The 15,354-nt window shown below is 37.2% G+C and overlaps 1 protein-coding gene across 6 annotated transcripts in view; it reads right to left on the bottom strand.

The window, feature by feature from the left end:
- Positions 1 to 15,354, bottom strand: part of Ttbk2 (tau tubulin kinase 2) — a 160,109-nt gene that overhangs the window by 53,475 nt on the left and 91,280 nt on the right. For all 6 annotated transcript variants that reach the window (XM_003475448.5, XM_063249552.1, XM_023567543.2 and 3 more), the window contains 2 exons: positions 6,742 to 6,815; positions 748 to 888 (listed from right to left, as the gene is read on the bottom strand). In XM_003475448.5, coding sequence (XP_003475496.2) covers positions 748 to 888; positions 6,742 to 6,815 — 215 coding nt within the window. The remainder of the gene's footprint in view (positions 1 to 747; positions 889 to 6,741; positions 6,816 to 15,354) is intronic.

Here is a 15,354-nt window from a genome sequence, read left to right as displayed (position 1 = left end):
GTAATACTTTCAATATATCCATATTTATACTCTACCAAAAAGAGGTAAGTTTACAGTAAATACAGTATATAAGAAATGGATCATTTCTTCTCATGAACAACAAATACTAGAAAGGAAAAAGTAAACACAGATATCAGTACAGAAATGACAATTTCTAAGAAAACCATAATAGTAAAACAGCAAAAATAAACCAAAAACCCAGTATTTCTCCACTAACACTCAGAAGGAAAATAAGATCTTTAAATATAATTTCTTACAAATACAGTTTGACTTAAGAAATCAAGAATACAAAATGAACAACTAAAAGCAATTCTTTTCAAGGGAGTTACTGGGAATGGAACTCAGGGCCTCACACTTGCCAGGAGGGCGATGTGCCACTGAGCTACATCCCCAGCCCTTAAAAGCAATTTCTAAAATTTTTTGTTTGGGTTTTTTTTTTGGCTGGCTTGCTTTCTTTCTTTCTTTCTTTCTTTCTTTCTTTCTTTCTTTATTTTGAGACAGGGTCTCCTTGAACTCACTATGTAGCCCATGCTGGCCTCAAGCTCAAGGTGATCCTGCTGCTTCTACTTCTTGAGTGTTGGGAGGAAAACTAAGAGATACATTGTATTTTTGCGTGTGGTCCTCTACAGAAATAAAAATATTCATGTATAACCACAGCTAATACAGAAAACTAGTAACTGATTGTGTCTCATAATAACAAAGTACCCACCAAAACCATTCTGTATTTGGGGAAGAATAGGGCCCTACCGGTTTGATGTCTCGGTGCAGGAAACCCACAGAATGGATGCTTTCGATGGACTCCAGAATCTGCCTCCCTAGCCGCAGAGTAGTGCTAACGGTGAATGTGCCCCGGGCCTGGCTACGGCGCAGATCTGCCAGATTCCGACCCTGTGGCAACCAAACAAGCACTGTCAAATGTGGTACTGAAACTGTCACAAACCTGGGCAATTACTCATTTAACAGTAAAAAATGCTATGACTCAAAACAAAACCAACCAACCAAGAACAAAAATACTATGACTAAAACAGCAAGGATTTTACCCAATTTGTGATTTGCTCAACAGAAGACAGTTTCTTAATAACACACATTTCAGACAAATTTGAGAATAACTACTTTCATCATATAAATTTCTAATTCATCATATTTCTGGTATCAGAACACAATATGACATGATTATTTTAAGAGCAATATAAATATATACAGATATACAGATACAGATAATTGCAGAGAACTAATTACTGCCTAACATATATTCCCATATGAGCTATTTAACTTTCCTGCATCTGTTTCCTCATAAAATGAGATTAATAATACTCACCCTCTCAAAGAGTTTTGTTAGGATTAAACAAGATCTACATAAAGGTTTTAAAATATTCTCTGGTACACATTAGATAATCAACAATAGCTAAGTACTGTACTGTTATTACCAAATACGATATGACAAACATTTAGTTATTTCTTGTTATTGTTTTTGAGACAGGGTCTTGCTATATAGTCCAAGCTTACTATGGAGCCCAGGCTGGCCTCAAACTCCTGGCAATCCTACTGCCTCAGTCTCCTGGGTGCTGAGACCACAGGCACCATGCCCCTGGCATTCAGTTACTTGTAAGCATAGAGAAAAGCAACAGTTGCAGTCTTGCCTATAGCAGTTGTATGACAGTCATGGTTTTGTATAACTGTCACAGCATCCTATACCTGTTCTGTTTTATCTGTGAGGCAACTGATACTTAAGAAGGTCAACGATGCTAACCTGCTATGTATGGGTAAAGATACTTTTCACATCTAAGATGATTATCTGGCTCGTAAGTGCTCTTTCTTTACAGTGCTTTTTCATAGTGCTGCTCCACTTAGAAGATTCCTTTTTTGCTTAGGCAATGAACTACAACCTGAAAAGTGTTGGCTATCAAGGAGTAGTGAATGGTTTCACCAACACAGTGGATTTAAATATCTCATTCCCTGTACTCACTACTTATCTTGCAGTGAATGTTTGGTGTTAACGTGCCACTAATACCATTACTTCACCTAAAGACAACTGTTTAATTTTTGCAAAGAAATAAATTTTGAGCTTACTTAAGGAGCATTCAAAATAAATTATTATTTGTATAAGAGCTTAAAAACTGTAGTGAGATCAAGTAAGACTTTTATACCTTTATGTTTATTTAGTTTCCCCACAGCATATATTAATTGATATTTACGATCATCATATCATCAATGGTCTTCTGGGGTTATTGGTGACTGAATCCAGGGCCTTCATATTGAGTTACAACCCCAGCCATTTACTTCATTCATTCATTCATTCAATTTTTGAGACAAAACTTTGCTAAGCTGCTGGGGCTGGGCACAACTTGTAACCCTCCTGCCTCAGCCTCCCAGAGTGCTGGGACTACAGATATGTGCCACCATACTTAGTTACTATTTTTTTTTAATGTTAGGGAAATTTGTCTCTTTATTCCTATCAAATGCAAAAACAACAATATAGAAAAACAAGCTTTATAGCCTCAGGAGAAAATACAACCATGTTTATCAGCATACTGACAGTTTTTTCTTCAAAAATCAATTTTTTTTGTTAATTAGAGGAGCTGAATCCAGGGCTATATTCCTAGCCTCTTTTGGCATTTATTTTGACACAGACTCACACACTAAGTTGCCCAGCATGGGCAAAAAAATTGCAGTCCTCTTGTCTCCGTCTCCCACAGTGCTGAGAAAAGAGGCATGCATCATCAGATCAGCCTGCTATGCAATTCTGCCAAAATAAGCCAGAATCAAACCTGAAGAAATTAGCCCGAGATGGGAAATTCTGAACATTAAAATGAAAGGCTGCAATGATTGAAAGTCATTAATATGTTATTCATATAATACAGTCCACAAAAAATGTATACATCAGGAAAAGAAAAACTTGCTTAAGTATTTTTTGTACAAATATTTTAATATTAAATTATTGAGACATCATGAGATTAGTACCTTTACATAAGATTAGTTACCTTTGGCCTCTGTGATTACAAGAGGTGCTCAGGATGGTTGCTATTAGCTTTCAGACATTTATTAGTATAGCAAACTGCTAAAGTGTGTATACATTTTTTTTTTTTTGCAGACCCTCTCTGGGGGCAGAGGATGACAATGGGGAAGGGGAAGAGAGCAAGCATGAGAAAGAAAGAGAAAGAGAAAGAGGAGAAAAAAGAGAAAAAGAAAGAAAGAAAGAGAAAGAGAAAGAGCTCATTAGTCTCCTGTAGGAAAATACTATTAGGGAAGCAATTCAAATTTCTAAAAAGTGATAAAGAAATAAGTACCACATCTGCCTTTCTTATATGAAATGTACTTCAGGATAACTTAGTTGTGGAGTGCTTTACAAAGATGAATTTTAACTACTAAATACATTCGCATTGAAATAACTTACTCAGCAATTACTAACATACTGATAAAAAATTAGTAGAATTTTAAAATATATGGACCAGGCTGAAGTCCCCTGAATTCAGTTTAGTATCAAAATACTTTGGCCTGTGATGCAATAGGAAATATACAATCTGCATCTGAAGTGTCTTTGCCAAATAAAAGGAAACTGGAATCTTTTACATTTTTTATGAATACATGTTTATAGAACATAATGATTACCGTGTGGAGTTGGTAATTTACTTGTTGGTAATAAAACTTCTTAAATCTTTTTTATCCACTTACCAAACTAGAATCTTAACTATTTGCTAGTTTACAGGAAATATAAGGGACAGGAGAACTTTTTCCTTTCCTTCTTTTTATTCCCCCTTTTGAGGTACGGAAAATTGAAGCCAGTGCCTTTGCACTGAGCTACATCCCTAGCCCTTTTAAAAATTTTTTGTAAAAAGTTCCAGGGGCTGGGGATTTAGCTCAGCGGCATAAGCGCCTGCCTTGCAAGCAGGCAGTTGTGAGTTTGATCCCTGGTACCGATAAAAACGAAAAAGACCAAAAAAACTTAAAAAAAAAAAAAAGTTCCAGACAGTGACTACCAAAGTTCCTAAATTGTCCATACTGGGCTTAAACTTGTGTGATTCTCTTGAATCAGTTTCCAAGAATGCTGGGTTTCCTAAATTGTGCACCACTGTGCTCAGTTTAGAAAAATGTATTTCCATGTACACTGCCACGTGGAAATAATCAGCAAAATCTGGGATACGTGGATTACTACAGTCAGATGACTCTACTTCTATCATGTCAATAAAAACAGATAGATAAGTGCAAGAAAATAAAAGAAGGGAAAACAACAGACTAAAATAAACTTAAACCACTGTGATGGCACATGACTATAGCACTCAGCACTCAGGAGGCTGAGACAGGAGGATTGCTGCAAGTTCAAGGCCAGCCTGAACTACATAGTGAGTTCAAGGCCAGTATAGACTATATAGTGATATCCTCACTTTTCCCAATACTAAGAGCCTTTCCACTTACAAAAAGTGATATTTAGGTGAGTATAAGAATTTAAATGAACCTGAGGATGTGGCTTAGTGATACAGTGTTTTTCCTAGCATATATGACACCTTGTGTTCAATCCCTAGCACCACCACTACCACCACAAAAATAAAAAAGCTTTGAAAAAAGAAAATAAAGAATTCAAGGGAGTATGTCCTAAGACTGAAAAAGACATTGCAGATTAAGGAAAACTGCTCTAAATAATCTCTCAGTAGTAACCTCAAAACAAAACAGTTTTCTCTTTTACAGCAAGAGTGTTGGCCTCAGACTTCTTTCAAGCTTTAAATCTGATCAAGTTAGTTTCAGGAAAACTAAAAATCTCCTTCAGCTTCTTCAGGCTCTCCATTTGCAAAATGGGGATAAAACCTGTCCTCTCCCCTCATGAGGAAGAATCAACAGAATATAAAATAACACAAAACAATTCTGCAACTAGGGATATAGCTCAGAAGCATAAATGCCTCCCTGGCAAGTTCAAGGTTCTGAGTTCAATTCCCAATGCCCCTTCCCAAAAAAGCAGGGTCCATATTAATAAACAAGGGTAGCTCTTCAAGAAATAAAACTGCTGGCTCAAGAGATAGTAAGTCACATAATTCAAAAGATTTTCAGGTTCAAGTTTACAGGGTTGTTAATAATCTTTAGGCCTACACCAAATGCTGAAAGGGAACAGAGGGAAAAAAGAAAAGCCTTCTGATAAGAATCATTGTCTTTGAAATCAAAGTTAGGTAAAAGAAAATAGAGAAATAAAATGCCCAAAATAAAGTCTACAAAAGATGGACACCTGGAAATTTTCCATTAGGCAGCAAAGTACACCACAGCTTTCAAAGTTGAGGGTTACTAATAATGTGCGTGCACACAAGTGTGTGTTCAGGAACAGAAGAGTGTCAGGAAAAATAGAACACTTTCTTCTTCTCTATTAGAAGTAGCTGATACTTCTATACACCCTTGCTGAATTTCCTCTCAACCCAATTTCACCTCCATCTAAAGGAGAAGGAACAGGGCTACGTTAATGGTGGAAAGAGAGGGGGAGCTAGCAGTGTAGCTAAGTAGTAATAAGAAGATTAGGGCATGGCAAAGCTGGCTGGGCAAGTAGGCGTGGCTTGCTAGTTACAAGATCCCCATACATGTGCAGAACAGTTTCCAAAACCCTACACATGGATTTCTCAGGAGAACTCAAGCAGATTTTCAATAGGGTGGCCTAGATCTGACTTCAACCTGAGACGTGGGATTCAAACACCACTTCTCAGGACTTTTATGTGTAAGTTCTCATGGGTTTCCTTGAGATTTGGATAATATTAATGTAATGAAGAGTTTGCTATACTAACAGCTCACTCTGTGTTTCCCAGACACAGTGTGTACTTTTATATCTGCTCTTACCCTATTTTTACTTTGCCCAAACTCACTTTGCAGAACCATTTCTTCTCCACTCTTCACTTTTACTTTCTCAAATAAAGCTGACCACTGTTTTGGTTTTTTTTTTTTGGCCGGTTTTGTTCAATTCTTTGTTTGAGATGATAACAACCTAGAATCTAACTCCAGGGGGAGAAGTGAGCAACCTAGAGCCCAGTAACATTTAGTTGGTGAGCCACTTGTAGAAGCAAGTTACTCAGTAACAACAGAGCTCTTGCCTAGCATGTGCAGGGAGAAGACTGGTTTTCACCACTGCAGACACACAGAGGGACAAACAGACAAAAGCAAGGAGAGAAAAAGAGAGAGAGAGAAAGAGAGACAGACAGACAGAGAGGAGGGGAAGGCTCATGCTTAGTCCGGGCAACTTAGTGATTTAGCAAAACCCTATCACAATATAAAATTTTAAAAAGAGCTAGTAAAGTAGCTCATTGTGAAGGCCTTGGATTCAATATCAAGCACTACATTAAAAAATGCAAAGACCCACAACAGTAAAAGAGAGAAAGAGGAATAACATTTATCTTGTATCTCAACTAATGCTTAAATTTCTAAGTAATCACGGCTGTCACTTGGAAACATAAATAGGAAACTGAAATGTCTAAGGAAGCAAATACAGAGGGAAAGGACATGGACAGGGCAAGACTTTAGGGCCCACAATCCATGCTGGGGTTAAAACTTTGCAATGATGACAATCAGTGAATATACAGGTCAACCAAAATAGCTGACAAGGACAACCATTTCATTTTTAGGATACATATCATGTGTACTTAAATAAGTTCCATCTACACAATGTAAAATAGTGACATGGTATCAAGATTGTTTTCATTTTTATTCATATCCACTATAACTGGGTATGCTGATCAAAATAGAAAGATTTTGAGATACATTTTCTAGGTAACTTACCTGCAACTGCATGACCACATAGTTGAATCGATCATTCCTCCCACAGCCAATAAATCTACAAACATGGTCTTTCCCTGAGTAAAAGAGAAAAAGAAAGAAAACAATGGAAGAGAATATACTATAATTTTCTTCTAAAAAATTAACTTCTGTATAGTTATTTTATGATTTAATATAAAATAAATAAAATATGTGTTGAGACCTTAAAGACAGGAAATTTAGATCATTCAAAAATTTTATCCTCCCACTCCCCAGGTCCTGTACTGCTCCTTGTGTAGTCAAAATCTGTTGAATTAATAAAAGATGAATGAGGGGCCAGAGATACAACACAGCAGCACAGCATCTGCCTGGCAAGTGCAAGATCATGAGTTCCACTCCCCGTACCAAAAAAAAAAAAAAAAAAAAAGATTGAAAGAACAAATAAAGGGTAAATTACTTTGAAAGTAAAAGATTCAGAGGTCATTTCATATCAACTCATTCAGATATAATCCATATGAAAGCATGGATGAGCAAGAAATAAGAACTGTGTTAGAAATCTAAATCTGCATTTTAATTTGTTGCTGTTTAAGAGAACATCTTGAAAGAAAAGAAAAGAAAAGAAAAAAAAAGGCCTCACTCTGCAGTCCAGGTTAGCCTTGACTCCAATATGTAGCTCGGGCTGGCCTCAAACTCACAATCCTCCTGCCAGTTTCCTGAGTTCTTGGATTACAGATACGCACTATTACTGAATTTTAAATTCTGCAACTCCTTAGTACATGATTTCAACACATCACATATCTTTTTGGTCCTCATTTATTCAGATAAGCTCAGCGGTTTTTAACCCAAGTTACAAGTATGAGATTCAAAGATGTGCTGGCTGTGAAATAAACATCATGCTGGAGCTGGAGCTCAAGTGGGTTCAATCTCCAGTATCCAAAAAATAAAACACAATTTTAAAAAATCAACCAGGCATGATGGCACACAACTATAGGTCCAGCACTCTCAAGAGTCTCAGATAGGGGTACAGGATATTCAACCTAACCAGGCAACTTAAAGACTTAATGAAACTTGGCACTGTGGCACACAGTTGTAATTTTAGAACTCAGGAGACTTTGGCAGGAGAACAACACGCAGCCTGAACTACACAGAGAGACCTTGTCTCAAAAAACCAAAACCAAAACCAAAACATCAAAGGAATTTAACACTATATACACAAGTCAGTGTTGCCATCAACATGAGTGCTTACCAAAACCATTTTTCCTTTTTATTGATACCGGGGATTGAACTCACGACTGCCTGCTTGCAAGGCAGGCGCTTATGCCGCTGAGCTGAACCTCCAGCCCGACATGGATAGATATTTGAAAGTATTGCTGAGTAACAAGAATCACCAAAAATACTTTTAGATAAAGAATTACATACTACAATAATATATTTAGAATATCACTGTGGTGGCAATGAAAATGACATATTCAACAAAGGTCAATCTAGAGACAGAACGGTCAAGCTAAGGACAGGAAGGTCACAATATCCTGCAAGGACAAGAATAGTGCAAGAGGTGATTGAAAAATATGTTCAATGTTTTAGGATTTTTTTTTTGAGACAAGGTCTTACTGTGTAGTTCAGAAAGACATTGAACTCACTAAGAAGACCACACTGGCCTTAAATTCACAGCAATCCTCATGCCTCAGCCTTCTGAGTGCTAAGATTACAGGCCTATAAAACTGTACCTGGATCTGAATGTTTAAATTTTATTTACTTACTATTGGTACTGGGGACCAAACCCACAACCTTGTGCTTGCCAAGCAGGCGCTTATACCACTGAGCTGAATCCCTGGCCCTAATGTTTACATTTAAAAATTATTACAGTAAAGGACACATTGGTATTAATTCCCCCTCAAGATACACCTCATCCACCCCCCATCAAATGCACATATCCCATTGTTCTTCCCCTCTCTGTAGCAGTTCTGGAAGTCTCAAGTGTCTATGCGAGGTATCATAAAAAAATACAAATGCTGCTGCTGAGTGCCACTGAGTGACATTCAACAGCAAAGCAGGTTTGTAAAACCATTACAATGGTATTTTTATCCACTTATTCACCAGATCTGGTCCATGCAACTTCTGGGTCTTTCCCAAAGTCAAAATGACCATGAAAGACAAACTTCTTGAGTCAATTCAGGACATTAAATAGCCATAAAAGCACAACTAAAGACACTCACCAAAGAGAATTTCCAGAAATACTTCAGAAAGTATCAAGAATGATGGATTAAGTGTGGTCAAAGCAAGAAAGAGAAAGTATTTTGAGGGGGATTAATAGCAATGTATCTTTAACTGTAGTAATTTTTTATTAAGACATACACTATATTTTTCCATCATAGCATGAATTATAGAAAAAAGAAACAGATAAAACAAGGTGAGTCTGAGAAATACAACAGATGCAGGTTTGTACAAAAAATTGATACAATTAAATGAAATTTTGTACCAAAATAAGACAATGTAAAGGTTGCATAGGTTTCAAAGGATATTAGACTGCTGAGTTCAAAGGCAGATGAATTGAGTAATTATAATTTTAGGCATGGTACTGACACAAAAAGACCAAACTCCAGATATACATCAGGGAAACACTACCATGGAGGACAAAACCACAAACACAAACGGATACAAAATAAGAAAAAAGTTTAGTATGTAATTCTGGAAAATTCATGAGTAAAACTAAAAGCACCCTCACGGAAACAGAGGAACAACTGGAGAGAAAGGAGGAAACTCTAAGAGAACAGTTCATGAAGCGGGAAGTGATGGGAAGTACCTACTCAAAAATATTAGGATTAGGAATCCACAAGTGCATGGAAGGGGCAGAAACTAGTTTAAAATGGGGTAAAGAGGAAACGGGGCTGGGTGTGGTGGCACACGCCTGTCTTCTCTTGGCACGCTTGAGTGACTGAGGCAGGACTATCATCATGGGTTCATGACCAGCTTGGACCACTATGTAGCAAGATTTTGTTTCAAAAACAAAACAAAACCAGTAAATGGAATATGAGACAAGGAAGGTAGATAACTTTTGAATACATTTGCATGTAAAACAAGGACTAGTGGCAGGGCTGCAGCTATCAGATCAATATTTGGTAGACTGATGAAAAGCATAAAGCAAATTTCAAAAGCTGTCCAGTGACTGACTTAAAATATAAATGCAATTAATGAATGAATATTTTAAGTCAAGCATGACAGTGCACACCTGTAATCTCAGCATCTGGGAGGCTGAGGCAGGACTGCTGTAAGTTCAAGACCAGCTTGAGGTACACAACAAAACCCTGTCTCAAAAAAGTTTTTTAAAAACACTATATTTAATTAGTTCCCTTATTAACCATTGTTCAAGATTCCATCTTCAGGATGAAGATACAGCTCACTGGTAGAGCACTTGCCTAGCACATGCAAGGCTCTGGGCTGAATCCCAAGCAACTGCAAAAAAAAAGACTTCATTCTCCTATCATGTAACATTTAAATGCAATACCTTTGTTACATAGCTCTTTCAACCATTTAAAGACAAAAGACCATTTTAGATTTAATTCCTCTTGGAATCTTTCTTTTAAAATATCTTTATAAATTATACACAAACTACTCTACTCTTAAAGAGAAAAAATTAATGAATCACAGATCTTTTACTGAGCAAACAAAGCTAAGTAAACTTTCTAGGATTTATCAATGTATTCTCACTGTTTTAGGTAAAAAACAAATGAGTTCTTGTCTCACATTTTAAGGAATAGTATAGTGCTGCTCTTATACATGCATATACAATCAATGGAACTAATACAGTTAGTTCAATAAACACATACAAATTTCTCGAAGCACAGAAAAATTACAATTTAATTGGGACAGTCACCCTTTACTATCACTTAACTGCTAAAATAACTTTATAACTGTCATGGTTTATGTCAGTGGCCCCAAGCCTCATGTAATTATGGATGCAACCAAATCTAGTGTTTGTGATTGGTTCATTGTATAGTGCTCGGATTGGTGGTGTGAGTACTACACTTGCCTAGAGGTGGAGCCAGGACACGATGTAATGATGGGAAGAAGGTGTCTCTTTCTCTTTTTTGCTTTTGCCTTTACTTTTGCCTTTTGCAGTGGCCATGAAAGCCAGGCTCCGCCACGCCACACCAGCCAGCTGAGAATGGACTGAAACCTCCAAGAACTGTAAGAAATAAACCTTTCCTTCCCTAACTTTGGGCATCAGGTATTTTGTCTCAACAACAAGTAAAAAGTAACTAAGACAATAACAATGAGTATACAATGAAATAGTAGTCTATGAGAACAGGGACTATCTCTTGTTTGGGTGCCTAACAATACCTGACAGCTAGTGAAATAATCAATATTTGAATGAATAAATCAACAAGTAATAACAGCTGATGGGAGGAAGGGAGGGAGGGGATGAAGAAGGAATTAGGATGTGTTGTGTACATGTACCAATTTCCCATGAGGAATGTAAACACTATGTAAACACAAACATGTTCTAATAAAAAATAAAATTGAAGAAAAAAAAAAAACTTAAAAAGCCAGGGATTTAGCTCAGTGGAATAAGTGTCTGCCTGGCAAGCATGAGGTCATGAGTTTGATAAAATGAGTTTAATAAAATATGAATAATATGCATACATATATGCAAGTATTTAAAACTAGCTTCTCTATTATATACTTTACATGCATTTAATCCTTCCAATAATGCTAAGTATTAATATATTCTTTATTTTTCAGATACAGAAATGCAAGCTTAATGAAGTAAATTGTTTTACCCAAACGATAAAACTAGAAATGATGGAGCAGTTTGGCACTGGGCACTGGAGCAGATGGGCCTGGCAGTGCACTCCTGTAATACTGGTACTTAGGACACAGAGACAGGAAAATTGCCAAGTCTAAGGCTAGCCTACACTATACATATAGCAAGGTCAATGTCAAGTTGGACTACATAAGACCATGCTTTAAAAAAAAAAGACAATGATGAGCAATTTGCTCTAGAGCCTTTGTTCTTAATCACTGTGTCAAAGATAACTGAAACAGTTTAAACTCAAGTAACATCAATAAATATTAAAAGCAGAGTGATAATACAGACAAAAAGGCCAAATAAACACAAGTACTAAATTAGGTGCTTGGAATACAAGATAAATTAAGTAAACATGCCCTCAAGAAGTTCACAGCCCACATACAAATACCATATGATGAATTCTATAACATTACAAGGTGTACTGAATAACACTTCAAAATTTTGTTGTTGAGGATTTATGTGACATTTAAATCACTAGATTTTAAATTAATGATAAGAATATTCTAAGAGACAAGTATTCACAGAGCCATGAATGATCCAAGCTATACTGGATTAGAGTTGACTGAGTAAAGGGCATGATGAGACATGAAACGTGGGCTTTGTATGCCAATGAGATACAATGTGAAATAAAGTAGTTTTCAGTATCTGTGAAGAATGGTCCCAGAAACTCCTGTGCATATCCATTTTCAAGGATCCTCAAAGTCTCATCTAAAACATCAATAACCAGGCTTTATGGGGAATGCCTATAATCCCAGCACTTTGGGAGGCTGGGGCACAAGGGTTATAAATTAGAGCCTAGCATGGACAATTTGGAGAGATTCTCAAAAAAAAAGTTAAAAAGGACTGAGGAAAAGGAAAAAACGACTGGTGTGGTAGTTCGGCTTGAAGGCCCTGGGTTCAAAAAAAAAAAAAAAAATCAACATCCAGAATCACAAATCAAACATAGTATTTACATAGTCTACATTCATCCTCCAGCATTTAAATCATCTCTAGATTACTTTTGAAACCTAAAAGAATGTAAAGGTTATGTAAATAGCTATCATGCATGCTATTCAAATGGGCACATGCTCTACCATTGAGCCATATTCTAGTGAGTGTGTGTGTGTGTGTGTGTGTGTGTGTGTGTGTGTGTGAGAGAGAGAGAGAGAGAGAGAGAGACAGAGACAGAGAGAGACAGAGAGACAGAGAGATGCTAGGAATCAAACCTAGAGCCTCAAATATACAAGGAATGGGGTGATTAAAACATATGGTGAATTATCTAAATTTAAAAAAAAAATTACAAGGGGCTGGGGATTTAGCTCAGCGGCATAAGCGCCTGCCTTGCAAGCAGGCAGTCATGAGTTCAAAGCAAGGGTAGCTATTTTGAGTATTTTAAGGGGATTAATGGCAATGCCTTCGCCGGCGTGGTGGCGTCCCAGCTACTCCGGAGGCTGCGGTGGGAGGATCACTTGAGTCCAGGAGTTCTGGGCTGCAGTGCGCTATGCCGATCGGGTGTCCGCACTAAGTTCGGCATCAATATGGTGACCTCCGGGAAGCGGGGGACCACCAGGTTGCCTAAGGAGGGGTGAACCCGGCCAGGTCAGAAACAGAGCAGGTCAAAACTCCCGTGCTGATCAGTAGTGGGATCGCGCCTGTGAATAGCCACTGCACTCCAGCCTGGGCAATATAGTGAGACCCTGTCTCTAAAAAAAAAAAAAAAATGGCAATACCTTCTACTGTAATGTTTAACATCAGCAATATTTTGTGATGTACCTTGTTCATCAACGTTTACAGCAATTTCTGTGAAAAATCTAATGATAGTGGCATACACTTGTAATCCCAGCACTCAGGTGGCTGAGGCAGGAGGACTGCTGTCAGTTTTAGGTTAGCCTCAGCTACATAGTGAATTCAAGCTCAGCCTGAACTATATAACAAGAGCATTTCTCTAAAAACAAACAAACCCAAAACCTCATGTTGTGCCCTCACCCACCTTAGTCACCAGACTGTTCTCCTTCTTCCCCAAACTAAAAATGACTATAAAAGGTAAACATTTTGAATCAATCCAGAAGACAGGAAGCCATGACAGTGTAACTAAAGACAATTTCCAAAGAGCACTTTCAGAACTGCTTAACAAAGTGTCAAGAACAACGGTGTGTTCAATGTAAGTGGAAGTATTCTGAAATGATTAGCAGCACTGTGTCTTTCGCTATAACAAGTGGTTTTAAAAACTTTTTATCACGTATAAATATGCTGTCTACCACTAAGTTATACCCTTAGCCCTGTAACAGCTTCACTATAATATTACCATAGCAAAACCTCCCAATTTAAAGTGTGTGATGCAATGATTTTAGTATGTTCCCAAAGTTACACCTCCACCTCAATTCACAAACCACCACCTCAATTTAGTAAACTGAAGTTTCTGTGTGTGTGTGTGTGTAGTCTTGAGAACTGAACCAAGCCTTCATGCATGCTGGGGAAGCACTCTACCACTGCGGTACACTGTCAGCCTTGGGATGCCTTTTAGCCTATCCTTATGCCAGTACTACACTATCTTGTCACTTTGAAGTAAGTTTTAAAATTGTGAAATGTGCATGTTTCAGTTTTGTTCTTATGTTTGAGACTGTTTAGGTCAGCTGGTCCTTTGCAACTCCGTATGAATTTGAGAATCAGCTTGTCCATTTCTATAAAGCTGCCAGCTGTAATTTTGATGGGGAGTTCACTAAACTTGTGGAACAATTTCAATTTCAGAATAATTCCACTTTACTAATATTAAGTCTTCTAGTCTATAAACATGGGATGCCTTTTCACGTACTTGTATCTTTTTACATTTTTAATGTATCATAGTTTTGACAGTAAAAGTATGTATTCCTGTTATACTTACTCCAAAGAATTTTATTCTTTTCATAATACTATAAAGGAAATTGTTCTCTTAAATTCATTTTGGACTGTTCATTGCTAATATACAGAAATACATTATTTAATATATTTTATCTAGTGATCGTTATTATTTTTTTTAACTTTTTATTGGTACCAGGGGTCGAACTCATGACCGCCTGCTTGCAAGGCAGGTGCTTATACTGCTGAGCTAAATCCCCAGCCCCCATTATTATTATTGATCTTCTATGAGCTTGCTATACTTGTTTATTATTTCTTTCAGTTTTTCAGTGGATTTTTATATGCAAGATCTGCAAATACAGTTTTACTTTTTTCCAATCTTTATTTTCTTGCCTATTTGCCCTGTCCAGAACCTCCAGTACAGTACTGAATAAAAGTGGCAGTAGCAGAAATCTCTGTCTTGTTTCTGATCCTAGGGGGAAAATAGTCTTTTACTAAGTTAGCTCTGGATTTTTTTCATAGATGCCTTTCATCAGGTTAAAGAAATTCCTTTTTACTCCTACTTTGTTGAATACTGTTATCATGAAGGTATGTTAGATTTTATAATTGGGACTCTGTGCTTTATTTTATTGATACGTTCTACAGTATCAACTGATTTCTCATGTGTTGAATCAACCTGGAATTTTGCAGCTGTATTCTCCTTAATCAAGGTATACAATCTTATTCATGTCACTGGTTTCTTTCTACATAGTATTTTGCTAAGGATTTTTCATCAATGTTCCTGAGTTATCAGCTGATAGTTGCCACGGTTTATTTACAGTTTGAGCATGATGTTTGAGGCTTCCTGTGTTGGAATTTCTTGAGTTACCTATTAAGTAGGTGGAAACTGACTATTAGCAGAGCAGGGCAGGGCCTTTGGGAGGTAATTAGGATAAAGCTATTAGGGTGGAGCCTCATGACAGAATCCTGGTGGCTTTGTAAGAGGAAGACAGACCTGAAGATACACACATAGA

This window comes from Cavia porcellus, unplaced genomic scaffold, assembly GCF_034190915.1.
Source record: "Cavia porcellus strain 051 isolate PalLab524CR breed Dunkin Hartley unplaced genomic scaffold, mCavPor4.1 scaffold_6, whole genome shotgun sequence".
Lineage (NCBI taxonomy): Eukaryota > Metazoa > Chordata > Mammalia > Rodentia > Caviidae > Cavia > Cavia porcellus.
The sequence above is the reverse complement of the archived record's forward strand: the minus strand, read 5'-3'. Positions and strand labels throughout refer to the sequence as shown.